Source organism: Aedes albopictus, chromosome 1, assembly GCF_035046485.1.
Source record: "Aedes albopictus strain Foshan chromosome 1, AalbF5, whole genome shotgun sequence".
NCBI classification, from domain to species: Eukaryota; Metazoa; Arthropoda; class Insecta; order Diptera; family Culicidae; genus Aedes; species Aedes albopictus.
Window position 1 is genome coordinate 300,323,230 of NC_085136.1, and position 20,917 is coordinate 300,344,146.

Here is a 20,917-nt window from a genome sequence, read left to right on the forward strand (position 1 = left end):
ATCTGCATATGAATGTAATATTCCAGATCATGAATTTTGGTTCCGGGTGCAAAAGTGGCCATAATCGTGATGAATAAAGTTTATCGCGACTTGTAACATGATCCGATAACCATAGATCCTGCGATAAAGCGTGCATCAGATGTTTGATTGCTCTGTGATACGAGCACAGCGCGAGGGCGTCCCATCATGCTACCGCAAGAGCAACGGCTATCTTTGATTGTTCGTATGGTGTATCATTTATCGTTAGAATTGATTTTCTTCCATCCTTGGTCCAGTCCGGTACCCAATAAATATTCATTACCGTGTATTTCTTTCCGTGTAAATTGTCTTTTGTGTAAATTATGTTTAGCGTGTTACACCGATCAGACAGCTCTGACAGTAAGGGTTTAAACATAAATTACGTAAAGTGGGTACCGAGGATTGTTCACAATCTGCGAACTTGACTGCGGAAAAAATTGCGACCATGACGCCGCTGGTAACACTGTGTTATCGCGTTTGAAGCGCATTTGGACACCGTTTGCATCTTGAACGCACACAGAAATAGAATTTCCACAGCAATTCTGCTAGAATTGCCTTTGCAATTCTGCTAGAATCAAGGCGAATATAGATTCGGATCACTACTTAGTCGCTGTATGCATGCGCTCAAAACTTTCGACAGTTATCACCACGCGTCGAAGTCGAACGCCGCGGCTCAACATCGAGCAACTTCGTAACGTAGAAATGGCTCAAGACTACGCGCAGCAGTTAGCAGTGGCCCTACCAACGGAAGAGCAGCTTGGCGCAGCTACACTTGAAGATGGCTGCACTCTTAAAAAATTAGGAATTTACACGTGACGTAAACCATCAACGTACGTAAATATTTCATGACTGAATTGCAAATTTGACTCCATTTTACATCCATCATGCAAGTTCGAGTTGGTTACACCAGATGTCAACAAACCAATCTGACCAGATAGGTAGAAACAGTTTTACATTTATCGTTTGTCTCACAACTCGGTGATACAGCCGAGAGGTATAGTACGCGCCTTTCAATCGGCGGACCAGAGTTCAAATCCAGTTCATTATTTTACATACACATGTTTTATCTCTCGCTTCGGCTCTAGTGATTGCTAGCTCGACTTTATTTGTGATAGAAGACGTAAATTTGTGTCAAACGGGCCGCTCCTTTTATGTGCATCCAAGTGAACTTAAATGTACATGATTTTTTCTAAGAGTGTGGAGGGACATCCGATCTGCCATAGGTAGTACCTCGGCTACAGCACTAGGCTTCGCGACTCCGAATCACAGAAACGACTGGTACGACGGCGAATGTGAACAGTTGAAAAACGAGAAGAATGCAGCATGGGCGAGAATGCTGCAACACCGTACGAGAGCGAATGAGGCACGTTACAAACAGGCGCGGAACAGGCAGAACTCAGTCTTCCGGATGAAGAAGCGCCAGCAGGAAGAACGAGATCGCGAAGCGATGGAAGAGCTGTACCGCGCTAAGGACACACGAAAGTTCTACGAGAAGCTGAACCGCTCGCGCAGAGGCTTTGTGCCACAAGCCGACATGTGCCGAGATAATCACGGGAATATTCTCACGAGCGAGCGTGCTCATCGTAATGCTGCGGCCACCTCTCGACCACCTCAATGGCGACGTTGCAAGTACCGAAGGTGGCGTGGTAACAGATCTAGGAGTATGTGCACAGGACGAAAGACTTCCGGCCCCTGACCTTCAAGAGATTGAGGAGGAGGTTGGCCGGTTGAAAAACAACAAGGCCGCTGGAGCAGATCAACTACCAAGCGAGCTTCTAAAATACGGTGGAGAAGCACTGGTGAGAGCATTACACTGGGTCATTACCAAGATTTGGGAGGGGGAAGTATTACCGGAGGAATGGATGGAAGGTATCGTGTGTCCCATCTACAAAAAGGGCGACAAGTTGGATTGCGGGAACTACCGCGCGATCACACTACTGAGCGCTGCCTACAAGATACTCTCTCAAATTTTATGCCGCCGTCTATCACCGATTGCAAGAGAGTTCGTGGGGCAATATCAGGCTGGATTTATGGGTGAACGCGCTACAACGGACCAGATGTTCGCCATCCGCCAGGTGTTGCAGAAATGCCGCGAATACAACGTGCCCACACATCACTTGTTCATCGATTTCAAATCGGCGTATGATACAATCGATCGAGAACAGCTATGGCAGATTATGCACGAATACGGATTCCCGGATAAACTGATACGGTTGATCAAGGCGACGATGGATCGAGTGATGTGCGTAGTTAGAGGGCTACGGCAAGGTGATGGTCTTTCGTGCTTGCTGTTCAACATTGCTTTGGAGGGTGTAATAAGAAGAGCGGGGATAAGCACGAGTGGGACGATTTTAACGAAGTCCGTTCAGCTACTTGGTTTCGCTGATGATATTGATATTATTGCTCGTAAATTTGAGACGATGGCGGAAACGTACATCCGACTAAAGAGTGAAGCCAGGCGAATCGGATTAGTCATTAATGTGTCGAAGACAAAGTACATGATGGCAAAGGGCTCCAGGGAGGAATCACCGCGCCCGCCACCCCGAATTCATATCGACGGTGATAAAATCGAGGCGGTTGAAGAATTCGTGTACTTGGGCTCACTGGTGACCACCGACAACGACACCAGCAGAGAAATTCAGAGGCGCATTGTGGCAGGAAATCGTGCTTACTTTGGACTCCGCAGAACTCTACGATCGAACAAAGTTCGCCGTAACACGAAGTTAACCATCTACAAAACGCTAATTAGACCGGTCGTCCTCTATGGGCACGAAACATGGACCCTACGTGCAGAGGACCAACGCGCCCTTGGAGTTTTCGAACGGAAGGTGTTGCGTACCATCTACGGCGGAGTGCAGATGGAAGACGGAACTTGGAGAAGGCGAATGAACCACGAGCTGCATCAGCTGCTAAGAGAACCAACCATCGTCCATACCGCGAAAATCGGGAGGCTACGGTGGGCGGGTCACGTCATCAGGATGTCGCATAGCAACCCGACTAAAATGGTTCTCGAGAGTCATCCGACCGGTACAAGAAGACGTAGAGCGCAGCGAGCTAGGTGGGTCGACCAAGTGGAGGACGATCTGCGGACCCTACGCAGAGTGCGGAACTGGAGACAAACAGCCATGGACCGAGTGGAATGGAGGCGGCTACTATGTACAGCAGAGGCCACCCCGGCCTTAGCCTGACCGGTAAGGTAAGTTAGGTAAGTAAGTAGAATCAAGGCTAGAATTGACACTTCAATTCTGCTAGAATTGCCACTGCAATTCTGCTAGAATTGCCACTGCAATTCTGCTAGAATTGCCACTGCAATTCTGCTAGAATTGCCACTGCAATTCTTTTAGTATTGCCACTGCAATTCTGTTAGTATTGCCACTGCAATTCTGCTAGAATTGCCACAGTAATTCTGCTAGAATTGCCACTGCGATTCTGCTAGAATTGCTAAATCAATTCTGCTAGAATTGCCACTGCAATTCTGCTAGAATTGCCTTTGCAATTTTGCTAAAGTTGCCACTGCAATTTCAGCAGAATTGCCACTACAATTCTGCTAGAATTGCGACTACAAGTTTGCTAGAATTGCCTTTGCAATTCTGCTAGAATTGCCTTTGCAATTCTGATAGAATTGACACTACAATTCTGCTAGAATTGCCACTGCAATTCTGCTAGAATTGCCACTGCAATTCTGCTAGAATTGCCACTGCAATTCTGCTAGAATTGCCACTGCAATTCTGCTAGAATTGCCACTGCAATTCTGCTAGAATTGCTACTGCAATTCTGCTAGAATTGCCACTGCAATTCTGCTAGAATTGCCACTGCAATTCTGCTAGAATTGCCACTGCAATTCTGCTAGAATTGCCACTGCAATTCTGCTAGAATTGCCACTGCAATTCTGCTAGAATTGCCACTGCAATTCTGCTAGAATTGCCACTGCAATTCTGCTAGAATTGCCACTGCAATTCTGCTAGAATTGCCACTGCAATTCTGCTAGAATTGCCACTGCAATTCTGCTAGAATTGCCACTGCAATTCTGCTAGAATTGCCACTGCAATTCTGCTAGAATTGCCACTGCAATTCTGCTAGAATTGCCACTGCAATTCTGCTAGAATTGCCACTGCAATTCTGCTAGAATTGCCACTGCAATTCTGCTAGAATTGCCACTGCAATTCTGCTAGAATTGCCACTGCAATTCTGCTAGAATTGCCACTGCAATTCTGCTAGAATTGCCACTGCAATTCTGCTAGAATTGCCACTGCAATTCTGCTAGAATTGCCACTGCAATTCTGCTAGAATTGCCACTGCAATTCTGCTAGAATTGCCACTGCAATTCTGCTAGAATTGCCACTGCAATTCTGCTAGAATTGCCACTGCAATTCTGCTAGAATTGCCACTGCAATTCTGCTAGAATTGCCACTGCAATTCTGCTAGAATTGCCACTGCAATTCTGCTAGAATTGCCACTGCAATTCTGCTAGAATTGCCACTGCAATTCTGCTAGAATTGCCACTGTGATTCTGCTAGAATTGCCACTGTGATTCTGCTAGAATTGCTAAAGCAATTCTGCTAGAATTTGCCACTGCCACTGCAATTCTGCTAGAATTGCCTTTGCAATTCTGCTAAAGTTGCCACTGCAATTTCAGCAGAATTGCCACTACAATTCTGCTAGAATTGCCACTACAATTCTGCTAGATTTGCACTGGCAATTCTGTTAGAATTGCACTGGCAATTCTGATAGAATTGCACTGGCAATTCTGCTAGAATTGCACTGGCAATTCTGCTAGAATTGCACTGGCAATTCTTCTAGAATTCCACTAGCAATTGTGCAAGAATTTCATCAGCAATTCGGCTAGAATTGCATCGGCAAGAATTAGGATTGCACCAGCAATTCTGATAGAATTACAGCAGCAGTTCTGCAAGAATTTCACCGTCAACTTTGCTTGAATGCCAATAGCAATTCCGCTTGAATTGCACCAGATATTCTTTTTGAGTTGCACTGAATTTCTGATGGATTACAGAATAACCTCAAATTGCAGTTTTAACTTAATCTTTGCTCCGGAACTGTAGCAGCATTCAACAACAGCTGATAAATGGCCTTTCAAGTTCAAGTCTCTCATCAATCGCAAACCGTCCCATCTTCCTCGACAACCATGACGTCGGAACCACATCGTTGCTGTACGCAGTTGCCATCCGACCTATTTCCTAACCGAAATTTAATTCAAAAGTTGATGACCGACTGCCAGCCAGCCGGCTGCCGACGATTTTTCGTTATAAATCACCCTCGGCTTGGCATCAGAGCAGCAGTGCCAGAATTCGAAGCTCAAATCACTTGACGAAAGCCCTATGAAGCGGTTCAACGATCGCTCGATCGTAGAGGCCTTCATCGTCGCTAACGCCACCTCCGCCCGTCACATGATTAGTGTCATTACAAGTTTACGAGCTTACTACAGTTAGTACGGAGATGCTCTAGGCGAGAGGAAGAAGTCTACGTCGCCGCCGTATCAACAGAACATGATCAATGGGGTGAGAGGCGACACGATGAGCTCTCTAAAATAAAAGCTCTCATTTTTGAGTAGCGCCCATGCCGCACAGGGACTGTGTTGGAAACACACATTTTTTTAAATTGCTCGTACGCTCACATTTTTGCAAAATATCAATATTTTTCGGTATTTGAAGGTGGTTTATAAACCCAGTGAGTTGCCATGTCGAAATTATTGCAAAATACATGCTCATGTGAGCGTACGAGCAATTTTAAAAAAATGTGTGTTTCCAACACAGTCATGTGCGACATGGATGTTTACTAAAACTGTGCAGGCCGAACACATTTTTGAGCGCAGCCGTTTTTGCGTGAGAGTGCACAGTTTGATTGGTCGCCGTCACAGTCAGTCGCCGGGCGGCTTCTAGATTCATGGACGTGACCTCGTCAAGGAAACAAAACAAGAAAACAAGTTGTTTTTAGAGGCGCCATTGCATCAGATTTCTTTCCGAGATGCATCCGGATGGATGTGCGTTTAACCAGTCGCAGTCGCAGTCGGTGCAAAGCGCAGTTAACGGCCTGGACTAATCCAAGCGGCGCAGCGACTGACGTCAAACTGCTCGATTGTAGTCGCTCGCGTACGATCATCGTGAGGATCGCGCTTCGCTGCTGGGGTTGTTATTGCGAGGATGTTAATTATCTGTGAACAAATATTTTCAACACCACGATCAACGCACTATTTGTATAAGTATGTACGATGCCGGTCAAACAGAACATTCCAGACCAATCTCGAGCCGGAGGCTCGTCCTTCCGTTGTGGTGTTGTGATGTTTTTGTGTGAACGTGTTATCAAATTGGGCGATAATGAGGTCCAATGACGGATGGTATACGGAAGAATTCTGAGCGTAGTAAAGATGGTATTAACCAGATTAACGTCAGCTGCAGCGAAGGGTTGTTATTGCAATGTTGGTTTATTCTTGCGATGAGTAATCAGGACTAGTACAATGTAGAACAAATTCGATAATCGAAGCCTGAATCGAAAGCCTTGCGTACTTCTTTCCAACTACATTACATAGCATTGCCAACCAACTCCACGAATAGAGCAATTCCAATCAAACATTCCACAACACCTTCCCATTTGATTGCAGCGGCAATTCTAATAGAATTGCTGATGCAATTCTAGCAGAACAGTTCTAACAGAATTCCTGGTACAATTCTAACATAATAACTGATGAAATTCGAGCAGATTCGCTCGTGCAATTCTAATCGAATTGATGGTGGAATACTAGCTAAAAAGCTGTTCAATTCTAATAGAATTATTGGTGCAATTCTATCAGAATTGCTACACAATTCTAGCCGAATTGCTAGTGCTATTCTTCTAGCTGAATTGCTAGTGTAATTCTAAAGAATTGTTGGTGCGATTCTAGCAAAATTACTTGTGCAATTCTAGCAGAATTGCACCAGCAATTCATGCAGAATAGCAGGTGCAATTCTAGCAGAGTTGCTGGTGCAATTATAGCAGAATTTTTGGTGCAATTCTTACTATATCCACAGATAACAGATGTTTATGCTAGTACAAATTTTTCGCGGAATCCTGTGTAAATGTTCAAAACGATATACGTTGGCTCACTACCGCCATCTACTCAACTGATTGCGACATTACATCTAACTTGAATGCAAGAATAGTTTAAAGTTCCACTTTCATTCAAGATCGAATACAATCTTGAATGTAAAATTGCGTAGAGCATGCAATCTTGAAAGCGATCACTGACTATCGATCACTGCGCCATCTCTAAATGATTGCCACATGAGTTTCAGCTGCTCGTTACATACAAAATGACTGTTGAGCATTTTTACACACATTGCCAATATAAGCATAAACGTCTGTTATCTGTGCTATATCGCTGGCGCAATTCTAGCAGAGTTGCTGGTGCAATTCTAGCAGAATTTTTGGTGCAATTCTTATTATATCGCTGGCGCAATTCTAGCAGACTCTAGTAAAATTGCTGGTGCAATTCTAGCAGAATTGCTGGTGCAATTCTAGTAGAATTGTTGGTGCAATTCTAGCAGAATTGCTGGTGCAATTCTAGCAGAATTGCTGGTGCAATTCTAGCAGAATTGCTGGTGCAATTCTAGCAGAATTGCTGTGCAATTCTAGCAGAACTGCCAGCGCAATTCTAGCAGAATTTCCAGAGCTATTCTAGCAGATTTTTTAGCGCAATTCTAGTAGACTTGCCAGCACAATTCAAGCAAAATTGCGAGTGCAATTCTAAGAGAATTGCTGGAAAAATACTAAAATAATTTCTGGTGCTATTCAAGCAGAATTTCTGGAGCAATTCTAGTAGAATTTCAAGCGCAATTCTAGCAGAATTGTCAGCGCAATTCTAGCAGAATTGTCAGTGCTCTTCTAGCAGAATTGCTGGTGCAATTCTAGCAGAATTGCTGGAGAAATTCTAGCAAAATTTCTGGTGCATTTCTAGCAGAATTTCTGGTGCATTTCTAGCAGAATTGCAGTAGTAATTCTAGCAGAATTACAGTAGCAATTCTAGCAGAATTGTCAGCGCTCTTCTAGCAGAATTGCTGGTGCAATTCTACCAGAATTCCAGCAGCAATTCTAGCAGAATTGCAGTAGCAATTCTAGCAGAATTGCAGTAGCAATTCTAGCAGAATTGCAGTAGCAATTCTAGCAGAATTGCAGTAGCAATTCTAGCAGAATTGCAGTAGCAATTCTAGCAGAATTGCAGTAGCAATTCTAGCAGAATTGCAGTAGCAATTCTAGCAGAATTGCAGTAGCAATTCTAGCAGAATTGCAGTAGCAATTCTAGCAGAATTGCAGTAGCAATTCTAGCAGAATTGCAGTAGCAATTCTAGCAGAATTGCAGTAGCAATTCTAGCAGAATTGCAGTAGCAATTCTAGCAGAATTGCAGTAGCAATTCTAGCAGAATTGCAGTAGCAATTCTAGCAGAATTGCAGTAGCAATTCTAGCAGAATTGCAGTAGCAATTCTAGCAGAATTGCAGTAGCAATTCTAGCAGAATTGCAGTAGCAATTCTAGCAGAATTGCAGTAGCAATTCTAGCAGAATTGCAGTAGCAATTCTAGCAGAATTGCAGTAGCAATTCTAGCAGAATTGCAGTAGCAATTCTAGCAGAATTGCAGTAGCAATTCTAGCAGAATTGCAGTAGCAATTCTAGCAGAATTGCAGTAGCAATTCTAGCAGAATTGCAGTAGCAATTCTAGCAGAATTGCAGTAGCAATTCTAGCAGAATTGCAGTAGCAATTCTAGCAGAATTGCAGTAGCAATTCTAGCAGAATTGCAGTAGCAATTCTAGCAGAATTGCAGTAGCAATTCTAGCAGAATTGCAGTAGCAATTCTAGCAGAATTGCAGTAGCAATTCTAGCAGAATTGCAGTAGCAATTCTAGCAGAATTGCAGTAGCAATTCTAGCAGAATTGCAGTAGCAATTCCAGCAGAATTGCAGTAGCAATTCCAGCAGAATTTCAGTAGCAATTCTAGCAGAATTTCAGTAGCAATTCTAGCAGAATTGCAGTAGCAATTCGAGCAGAATTGCAGCAGCAATTCTAGCAGAATTGAAGCAGCAATTCTAGCAGAATTGCAGCAGCAATTCTAGCAGAATTGCAGCAGCAATTCTAGCAGAATTGCAGCAGCAATTCTAGCAGAATTGCAGCAGCAATTCTAGCAGAATTGCAGCAGCAATTCTAGCAGAATTGCAGCAGCAATTCTAGCAGAATTGCAGCAGCAATTCTAGCAGAATTGCAGCAGCAATTCTAGCAGAATTGCAGCAGCAATTCTAGCAGAATTGCAGCAGCAATTCCAGCAGAATTGCAGCAGCAATTCCAGCAGAATTGCAGCAGCAATTCTAGCAGAATTGCAGCAGCAATTCTAGCAGAATTGCAGCAGCAATTCTAGCAGAATTGCAGCAGCAATTCTAGCAGAATTGCAGCAGCAATTCTAGCAGAATTGCAGCAGCAATTCTAGCAGAATTGCAGCAGCAATTCTAGCAGAATTGCAGCAGCAATTCTAGCAGAATTGCAGCAGCAATTCTAGCAGAATTGCAGCAGCAACTCTAGCAGAATTGCAGCAGCAATTCTAGCAGAAATGCAGTTGTAATTCAAGCAGAATTGCAGCAGCAATTCAAGCAGAATTGCAGCAGCAATTCAAGCAGAATTGCAGCAGCAATTCAAGCAGAATTGCAGCAGCAATTCAAGCAGAATTACAGCAGCAATTCAAGCAGAATTGCAGTAGCAATTCTAGCAGAATTGCAGTAGCAATTCTAGCAGAATTGCAGTAGCAATTCTAGCAGAATTGCAGTAGCAATTCTAGCAGAATTGCAGTAGCAATTCTAGCAGAATTGCAGTAGCAATTCTAGCAGAATTGCAGTAGCAATTCAAGCAGAATTGCAGTAGCAATTTAAGCAGAATTGCAGTAGCAATTCTAGCAAAATTGCAGTAGAAATTCTAGCAGAGCTGCAGTAGAAATTCTAGCAGAATGGCATTAGCAATTCTAGCAGAACTGCAGTAGCAATTCCAGCAGAACTGCAGTAGATATTCTAGCAGAATTGCAGTAGCAATTCTAGCAGAATTGCTGTAACAATTCAAGCAGAATTGCAGTAGCAATTCTAGCAGAATTGCAGTAGCAATTCTAGCAGAATTGCAGTAGCAATTCTAGCAGAATTGCAGTAGCACAGATAACAGATGTTTATGCTAGTACAAATTTTTCGCGGAATCCTGTGTAAATGTTCAAAACGATATACGTTGGCTCACTACCGCCATCTACTCAACTGATTGCGACATTACATCTAACTTGAATGCAAGAATAGTTCAAAGTTCCACTTTCATTCAAGATCGAATACAATCTTGAATGTAAAATTGCGTAGTGCATGCAATCTTGAAAGCGATCACTGACTATCGATCACTGCGCCATCTCTAAATGATTGCCACATGAGTTTCAGCTGCTCGTTACATACAAAATGACTGTTGAGCATTTTTACACACATTGCCAATATAAGCATAAACGTCTGTTATCTGTGGCAGTAGCAATTCTAGCAGAATTGCAGTAGCTATTGTACCAGAATTGCAGTAGCAATTCTAGCAGAATTGCAGTAGCAATTGTACCAGAATTGCAGTAGCAATTCTAGCAGAATTGCAGTAGCAATTCTAGCCGAATTGCAGTAGCAATTCTAGCCGAATTGCAGTAGCAATTCTAGCAGAATTGCAGTAGCAATTCTAGCAGAATTGCAGTAGCAATTCTAGCAGAATTGCAGTAGCAATTGTACCAGAATTGCAGTAGCAATTCTAGCAGAATTGCAGTAGCAATTCTAGCCGAATTGCAGTAGCAATTCTAGCCGAATTGCAGTAGCAATTCTAGCAGAATTGCAGTAGCAATTCTAGCAGAATTGCAGTAGCAATTATAGCAGAGTTGCAGTAGCATTTCTAGAAGAATTGCAGTAGCAATTCTAGTAGAATTGCAGTTGAAATTCTAGCTGAACTGCTGTGGCAATTCTAGCACAGTTGCAATGTCAACTCTAGCAGATTTGCAATGGCAATTCTTTCAGCACTGCAGTAGCAATTCCAGCAGAATTGGTTTGGCAATACTAGCAGAATTGCAGTAGCAATTCTGACAGAACTGCAGTAGCAATTCTAGCAGAACTGCAGTAGCAATTCTAGCAGAATTGGTGTAACAATTTCAGCAACATTTCTGTTACAATTCCAGCAGAATTGCAGTGACAATTCCAGCAGAATTAATGTGACAATTTCAGCAGAATTGCTGTTGCAATTGTAGCAGAATTGCAGTGGCCATTCTAGCAGAACTGTAGTGAGAATTCTAACAGAATTGCAGTGACAATTCTAACAGAATTGCAGTGTTGATTCTAGCAGAATTGCAGTGGCAATTCTAGTAGAATTTCAGTAGCATTTCTAGAAGAATTGCAGTTTCAGTTCTAGCAGAATTGCAGTTGCAATTCTAGTAGAATTGCAGTTGAAATTCTAGCTGAATTGCTGTGGCAATTCTAGCAGATTTGGTATGTCAATTCTAGCAGATTTGCAATGGCAATTCTTGCAGCATTTCAGTGGCAATTCTATCAAAATTGCAGTAGCAATTCTAGCAGAATTGCAGTAGCAGTTCTAGCCGAATTGCAGTAACAATTCTGGCAATTCCAGCAGAATTGCAGAAGCAATTCTGGCAATTCTAGCAGAAATGGTGTGATAATTCCAGCAATTCTAGCAGAATTGCAGTAGCATTTTTAGAAGAATTGCAGTAGCAATTCTAGCAGAATTGCAGTTGAAATTCTAGTTGAATTGCTATGGCAATTCTAGCAGAATTGCAGTAGTAATTCTAGCACAACTTCAGTAGCAATTCTAACAGAACTGCAGTAGCAATTCTTGCAGAATTGGTATGACAATTCCAGCAGAACTGATGTGACAATTCCAGCAGAATTGCTGTGGCAAATACCAGGATTTTGCATACGAGCAGATGATTTTCCTGGTCCCTCATATTTGTAAATTTCCGGGTTCTTATCGTCCCTTATTTCCCGCGGCATATCTATTCAGTGTTTATCCAACACTGTGCCGAACGAGATAATGATTTAGCAAGTTTTTCTATGCATTATCAACCCTTTTCCACTGAATGAAGCAATATTATCTAATCTGTCTCTCAGCAGTTGGCCTTTGGGGGGAAAAAAGATACAGAGACAAGTAGCGAAATTTATGGTATGGGATGATAGATAGACATAATATAAAAACGAACTCTGATAGGATATCCAGCTGTGGAAAATAACCAGATTCGACTGATTTCCATCCAGACCACGATGTGGAAAATGGGAAAATATGAAAAGAAACCCAATTACATACAGCAATCATCTCTGCGTGGAAATTTTTGTCGTTATCCTTGAAGTGCCACTGAAAGCATTCAAATTATAGCGGAAAGGTCATGTTTCCAGTAGCGGAAGCTTCAGTACACTGACGGTAATGTTATTTCCGAATGATGCGAAGCTATCATTCACCATTTCCCTCCGTGTACCTTTTCGTAATTTTCCAGTAGCTTTCCCAGAAACTTTCCATTTGTCATCATCATCTACTTCTCTCTATTTTTCCCACAAAGATTACCCTTTTATGAGTACAGACAGCTGGGAGACGAGACGACCATACTGCTAGAGGAGAAGCCATATCGTTTATTTCCGTCTGTTTCTAGCTCCTATGCCTCCGAGTTTTTTCACAAAAATAGTCTCTTCCAATGAATCAAATTACAGCCCCCATTTAATTAATGCTTCGCTTCTCAATGAAATTGGTACGAAGTACAAATCACGAGGTCGAGTCGTGAACCCTAACAAATGGCTTTCCATGTCATGGCCTTTCCATCAGATAATCACGCCGATTACGAATGGATCTTCTTTTTGCGAAATTTGTTTTGATACAGCGGAGTTATCGGTGAAACGGAAACTCGCTTAATCCGGTAAACCCGATGACCCTGAAACCGTAAACCAGGAAGTGTTGTGATACCTACCTGAAATGTCAAACCTAGAGATAAGAAACAAAACAACCGTATCGTATTGCAAACAAATGGCACGCGTGTAGGGCAAAAACAAAATAAATGCAAACAAAAACAATGAGAACAATGCTTGTAAAGATCAACAAATAAAGCGGCACACTTACCAACATGCGATAGGGAGGAAAGTTCTGAATCTGAAATGATAGAAAAAGACAAAAACAAAAAGAACGTGTGAACAACACAGGCAGATGACAGATGATGTGTGAACTAAATGCGCAATAATAAGCGGATGACGCAAGAGAGCGATGGTGGAACAATTAAAAAGGGCGCACCACTATAAACCACGGTGAAATCGATGTCAATCGCTTTTCCATTCCAGAATCGAATCGGGCCTAATTCTGGAGCTCGATTTGAATAGGTCGTATGTGCTTTTGTCGATTAAAAATTCGATCAGTTTATTTTAGTCATTGTAGCAATATGGCAGATATTTTGCAAACTTTCAATGATGGAACAGAAAGCCTGTTTTGTGAGGATTCTGCTGTATGTATCAGCTTTGCTTAATTTCAACGGTTTTCGCTATAATAAGCGAATCCAACTGATCGAATTTTGAATCGACAAAAGCACATACGACCTATTCAAATCGAGCTCCAGAATTGATCCCTTCTAGCAAAAGTGGTGACGTAAATCGAGTCGAGATCACGTATCGACTCACGTGAACATAACCTCAACGCTCAACATGATGACGGCAACTGCCATCCGTGTCAGTTGGCTGTCATCGCGCGCTTACGCAGATGACGCAGATGGGTCCAATTATACTGGGCGAGCGGTGACACTTTTCAATCAAGGGATCAAGAGCGTGGAGTGCACGTTCACGCTGAATGATCCCATTCAGTCTATCATGGAAAATTAATCCAGCGAGGAGTGTTTTATTTATAAATAAAATTGTCCCGACCGACCGAGATCCGGTAAAGTGGTGGACGCATTCCAGGTCACTAATCCTCCCACTACTGCACTACTGGATTGGATTGACGGCTGTTGGACAAACCGGGATAATCGACTGTGTTATCGTCTCCATTATGGGGCGGTATATTGCCTTTAATCCACCGCACACCGGTGGAATGTGTGTTCTGGATTAGCTGGAGGCCACTTGAAGGCCAAAGAAAGGGTTGTAAAGTTCGCCGTTGACGTGTGGAATGGCATTCATTGTCCACTAATCCACAGTCATTTTTTTTATTCCCTTGATCTTAAGGATGGTTAGATGTAAGAAAATATATGTCAAGTTTTTTCTTTGGAAAGTGTATGTAGTATCTATTTTTGGTATAAACAATGATTTCCTTCTACTTGTTTTTGTAAATCGATGAAAAATAAAAAACAGAAAAATAGTTAGAAGCATTTGACCATCCTAGGCTAACTGGCAAATTGTAAGGCTAAAAGTAAGCTTTCTAGAGAAAAATAATAGAAGGGTAAGGATTTTGGAAAAACAAATAAATAATATCCTGAAACTTTTTCAAAGGCATGGTTTAAATTTATCCCATACACCCTTTTCGAAAGCTAGGTTTTTATATTGCAAAACTAATAACATAAAAACATTTTCGGATAGAAGCTCATTGGGATTTTTTTTTTATCTAATTCCCGTCTATCTAAGCACCGACCAAAAATGGTCAAGTTTATTCTAATACTTCGCCTTACAACTCATGGCCAATTTGGTATCAATTATTAATTTATAAATAATATTCCATATCATATAAACATACATTGTGAAAGAACTACAGTTTCCTTCAAATAACAAGATTGAATAATTGTCCCTCGAATTCTGTTTCCATCTAGTTCACGTCTATTTTGTTGGGGAATTGGTAGTGTACTACCCCTCGTCCAGTAGAATATCAGCGATGATAGTGCCATGTCCTGACCGAGTGAAACTGTCAGATTGGTAGTGTTGTTGTGAAGAAGATCATGTTAGTCTGTAACATTTGTGTCGTTGGTAAATAAACACATATTTTCGTTACCATTAAGTAGATTACTGTTTTCTTTCTTCGTAACGCGAAAGTACCGTGATGTTCCACTGAAGAACCTGATCTTTCTATTTTTACGACGGGAAATACAATTAATTTCGATTAGTAAGCAGCTTTTGGTGCATTCCGCAGCAATGCAATTCAACTTTGAAGTGCACAGAGCTTCTGTGGAATGTGAATTGAAAGTCAGTTCAACAAGTGATTCTGGTTAAGTGAAAAGTGAACGGTGATTGAGAATAATTCGGCTAGCTGCTACTCTGGTTGCCTTTGGCATACGCAAAACGAGAAAAAAAGGTGAAGTCCTAAGTGGAGTGAAACTAAAACGTGAAATTTTGCGTAATTATTCGATTTCCAGTGCTATTAGGACCGGTTTTTGATAGTCATTATCTTTTTGCTTCTATCTAATGCGTCATTGGTACCTAATGGTAAGTTGAAATATCTCTAGGATTTGGCTATTTTCTATCTGATATGACGCGAATTAGCACATATGACGAATTAAATTTCTACCCTACATGAGCAAAATTTCATTTAAATTGAAATAGATCGCGTCTACATGATTAGTGCGATAAGCTGCAAATGCTGTGGAGCAAAATTTCTAGAAAAAATACAAAAAAGAAACAAAACAAATACAAAAATAAACAATTGAAAGAGAGCTGAAAATAGAAGCACTATGCTTAAAAAAGAACGACAAGAATTTGTTAAGCAGCAATCGCTAAATTAGAATAATTAAAATTCTTCACTTCAGTTATTAGCAATAAGAAAAGAATCATAAATTTGTTGCAAATGCTCTGCAAATGGCGAATAATCAACTATGCTGATTTTTTTATAGGTGCCTTTTGGTTGTATGAAGCATTATTACAGATTATTACGATTGAACATAGTGTATGAATAATCACATATCTTAGCACAACAGAAATATCGGAAGAATATTAACTGCAAGTAGGCCACACACGATACAGTGTGCTATTTGTGATGTTCAGAGCGCTAAATGAATATAAAAAAGCTCACCCTAAAAAGTTGCGTGCAACTAGAGGAAGCTTATTCTATGGCCATTCTCCACATAAGCATAACGAGAGGCCAGAAGAAAACTTGCACACAAGTGTGAGCAAAGCTTTCGTGATAGGGTGGTTCATAAAAGCTTTTGTTACTAGATCCAGCACGAAATCGGTGAAAAATTCGATTATTTGTACTTATATCGATGAAAATGCGCCTACTGTAGAACGATATGATTAGACTCTTTAGTTTATGAAACGGACAAATGACCATGATTAAATTGGATTGGATTGTGTAATATCTTCTTTTGTTGGGTTCGTGGGACTTTAACCCGAAGGTCATTCGTCCCTATTATTACACTGAGAAAACTAATCTCAAGTTTGTCTTATGAACTTTCGACATAAGAAAAAAAATTTGATTTCCATAAGACATTCCAGGGGGAGCGACACTAGTTTTGCCAAGCCAAAAAACCTAAAAAAAGCTGAAAAAGCCCAAAAAAGTCGCTAAAATCCGCAAAAGTTTTGCGGGTTTTACCGTTTTTTTTCGACTTTTTCGGCTTTTTTGGGGATTTTCGGCTTGTCGCTTCGTGTCGCTCTCCCCGAGAAATTCCTATATGATATCATTTTATTAGACATCTTATGAAACATGTTTACGCAATAGAAAAAAAAAATGTCGCAACCTGGAATCGAATCAAGGACATCGAGATCGGAGAACGCGTGCTTTACTCACGCACCTATCTACGCTTCGGAAGTTGGAGACGGTGGCTTATGTTCTAAAGCAGTAGCTCCAAGACCACAGGGTTATCACTGGCTTAGTAACTGTGCGTCCTTGCAATCTTCGGAATCAAAACAACGGCGTTCTTTAAAGTTACTTCCAAATAAAAATGGAATTCATTGAAAGATTAATACAAAATGATGTCGGAAGCCTCCTTGGGCATTAGGATCATTTTTGACCCAAACCGTTCACTACGTCAGCGAGCTGTAGCCAACGTAATGCATTAGGAAGGTTAAAATGTTACATACAATTATTTTCAAAAAAGGTATATAATGATATAAGATCGAGCCTGGTTGAAAATAAATAATAATAAGTTTTTCTACAATCGAGGCGTTGTATTGGTGAAGCAAAAAGTATGCAGTTTTTCACTATGACCATCATTATGGACGAAATTTGTGATGAAGAATACTCTTTCAAGTATATATTTCTTCAGTACCATTTAGGAAGCAATTCTCAACATGGCTGGACAAATTGAGAGTATGATCTATAATCTATATAGCATCGCTAGATCTAAATATATTTTCTTTATAAATTTCCATAAAAACAGAGCACCTCACTACAGCAAGCATCATACTGTTTGGTGCTTTATTACTGACCAGCTTACCAGTGTATTATTAGTTCATGAAATTGTAAATGTTAAGTATGAGGAAAGTAAGGTTGAATATTAAGAAATGTGTTGTTATTGATCTTAAACTAAATCCAGTTCAGGTACATAATAACGAGTTTTCTAAAATATTATAGTTTTCCTACCTTGTGGAATATTTATTGAAATTTATGCAAAAAACTGATATTTTTTATCTGTATTTACGAGAGTTTTAACCCTAGGCTAGTTCATCTCGAAAGTTTGTCGGGACTGGGATTCGATCCCAGGTCCTCGGCGTGATAGTTAAGTGTTCTAACCATCACACCAGGTCCGCTTAAAAAAAACGCTAAAACTGATATTGTATTTATCAAAAATAAAAAGATATCGAAAAATACAAAGATATCGCATTGTAGTTAGCAGCGGTTAGCAACGGTTAGGAATGGATAAATGCGGATTTTCCGGTAAGAAAAGGATATGTCATTCCCCTTGAGTTTATCAATAAGTTGTGTATCAGTCAAGGTATCAGCATAGACTAATTTCAAGACCTCGATGTACCAAAGAAAACCATTGAATTTTGTGTGTCCTGTCCGGTACTCAATAATATTCATTACCGTGTATTTTTTTCGTGTAAATTGCCTTTTGTGTAAATCAAATTTAGCGTGTTACATCGATCTGACAGTAAAGGACTAAACATAAATAACGTAACTGGGTACCGAGGATTTTTCACACTCTGCGAACTTGACCGCGGATAAAATCGCGACCACGACGCCGCTGGTATCAGTGGTCCAAATTTAGAAAAAAATCGGGCAAATTTTCTTAAAAGTTTTTCATAGCTCATCATATAAGTCATAAATGCTCTAAATTTCATTGCATTCGGCTCATTGAATCCGGAGATATAACAACTCAAAGTTGGTTATCGGATAATTATACCTTTTTCTTGAACATTTGAACTTGTGTAGTGTAGAATAGCTCGATCTTTTCCAAATTTGAACCAAGAAGTTAAGGTACCCCGGGGCAAGAGGGACCTAAAAAATGCTAGTTTGGTTTTGTCATGCCAAAAAATTCTTAATATAAATAATTTTATAATTCCAATGGTTCTAAAAGACATTGTTGGTATATTTCTTCTTATTAACGGGCACTAAAACTTTTTCAAAATTTTTACATTCTTTATATTATTCATATAATGAAAAGTGGAGCAGATCTTCATTTATTCCGTATGATGGGGCAAGTGGGACCTATTTGGAATTTTTGTACAAATGGCTTAATATAGTTGCTGCATATATGTAAGGTAGCATAAGTTATAAATATCTTATGCGAATATTCATGTTTAGCAATTTATGTTGGAAGAGTTTTGCGGTATTGTGCATAAATTACGTAACACATACAGTAACGAATCATTGAGAAAAAAAAATGATTTAACTCTAGCAGCTTGTGCAAAACAAATTGTTTTTTTTATACAAAAGGCGCCATTAAGTTAAATGCCGGAAGATTTCCAAACTTTCTTTTCATATAACGTAGCTGATTAATCTTGCCAGAAGATTTTTAAAGATTTACAGATGTTATGTTTTCCATAACATAATTTTACGATCATTAAATGAAGATTTTTAGACCATGAACTTTGAATAAGTCGTTTCCAAATTTTCAAACTTTATGGCCGGTTCCTTAACACTCAGAAAACTCATTATACAGTGAAAAACGAAAAAATAATGGAATTTGCTTCGATGAAAATAAGAAAAATAGATGGTTTAGAAAAAAAATGTTCTACCCAAGAATTTACCGTATTAAACAATAGCTTCATCATAATAATAGAAATAATTATGTATAATTTAATTATTGATTACTTAAAGCGCCGATTTTTACTTCACTTTTGCGTAAATTTTGGTTTAGGTTAAAAAGAAAGCGAGATCATACTATGAAATTATGTACGTTTACTCTCATAGGTCCCACTTGCCCCAGATGCTGAAATGCACTGGGGCAAGTGAGAGCAGTCAACTAAATGTAATGAATGAAAATAAATTACAGATTTTTCGCTTGAAATAATTTCAGAGCACTCCAAATATTATCCTAAAACCGAAAAAGTTTTACGTTATTTGCTATTCTATTTTTAAAAGACGAATGTAGTAGAGTACGTTAATCTCACTTAGTGAATTGAAAATCACATATGAACAACAATAACATATATGGGCTCTTTATGGTGAGAACAATAACAATTTTTAAATTCAAAGCATTCGTTGGTGTGATACCTATGTTTTCCATGAAGAATGTTTGTCATATAAATAAAAAATAAAAACAATTATAGCTGTAGGTCTCACTTGCCCCGGATTCTCACTTGTCCCGGGGTACCTTACAGCTTCCGACCATTTTTCGAGAAGTGACAATTTTGGCTGTCCTGATCATCTTGTCTATTCATGTATAGCTCATGTATGGAATGGTTGTACGGTACTTGTTTGAAGAAATAATAAAAAAAAAACAGCATAACTATTTGAATAGTTACGGTGATCGATTATACAGCGATTCAGTAACACGACTGTTAATACGATATGTGCAATGGTGTCTCGTTTCTTCACCTCTTACCTTAAAAAATAACCATTAAATGCATAGGCATATTTGAGGATAAGAATTTGCCACGGAATATATGGAATTGGTAAACAGTCCATTTTTGCTAAACAAGTTGTATGTGATTGACCTTATAAAAAAACCGAGCTCAGTGTTTGAAATTAAGTATGTACTTGGTTATGGTACCTCAAATTCAACATGAAACCAAGCATGAAACATTTTGTGAAAAAAAGATTGCAGTCATGGTTTTATGATTGGTTAAAATTTGCTCAAATTATGATAAAAATAGGATAAATCATAATTATTTGACCACCTCAAGCAAAAGTCGATTGAAGACACAGAAAACAACGTTGAATCTGTCGCATTTCATATGGTCATAATGATTCTAATAATACTGCAATAGATGCATTAAAATGGCATAGCGCAATAGTGTTAATGAAACAAAACAATAATTTTAAAAAAAAATGTGGATTATGCGTTGATTTTGAACCGTCGGGGTAATATGAGCGAGTACCCTTATTTCAATAAAGAATTTATCACGCCTAATATAATACAAACTTAAGGCGAAACTGGATCCATTTCCTCACTTTTTGGATTTTGATTTTTGCCTTTCTCGTACACTAAGTGTACTTGAAAGGCTATATGTTCACTCCAAAAACGACTTTTTGATAGAAGGCTCGGAGGGTCAAGTCACATATACCAATCAACTCAGCTCGACGAATTGAGGTGATGTCTGTGTGTGTGTGTGTATGTGTGTGTGTGTGTGTGTGTGTGTGTGTGTGTGTATGTGTGTGTGTGTATGTGTGTGTACAAATAAACTCACATCACTTTTTGGCAGTAAACCTCAACCGATTTTAATGACCGATGGTTCATTCGACGCGGAATCTGGTCCCATTGTTTCCTATTGAAAATGGTTCGGATCGGTCCAGCCGTTCCGGAGTTATGGCCATTTACGTGTTCCGGACCAGTACCCTTGGAAGGGGCCATACTTAAAAATGTAACAAACAC

At 40.0% G+C, this 20,917-nt stretch overlaps 1 protein-coding gene across 4 annotated transcripts in view; it reads right to left on the reverse strand.

The window, feature by feature from the left end:
* Positions 1–20,917, reverse strand: part of LOC109408847 (protein catecholamines up) — a 519,706-nt gene that overhangs the window by 178,419 nt on the left and 320,370 nt on the right. For 2 of the 4 annotated variants that reach the window (XM_029863770.2, XM_029863769.2), the window contains one exon: positions 13,156–13,185. The exons of the other annotated variants lie outside the window; for them this stretch is intronic. In XM_029863770.2, the coding sequence (XP_029719630.1) occupies positions 13,156–13,185 (30 nt within the window). The remainder of the gene's footprint in view (positions 1–13,155; positions 13,186–20,917) is intronic. 4 annotated transcript variants of the gene reach the window in all.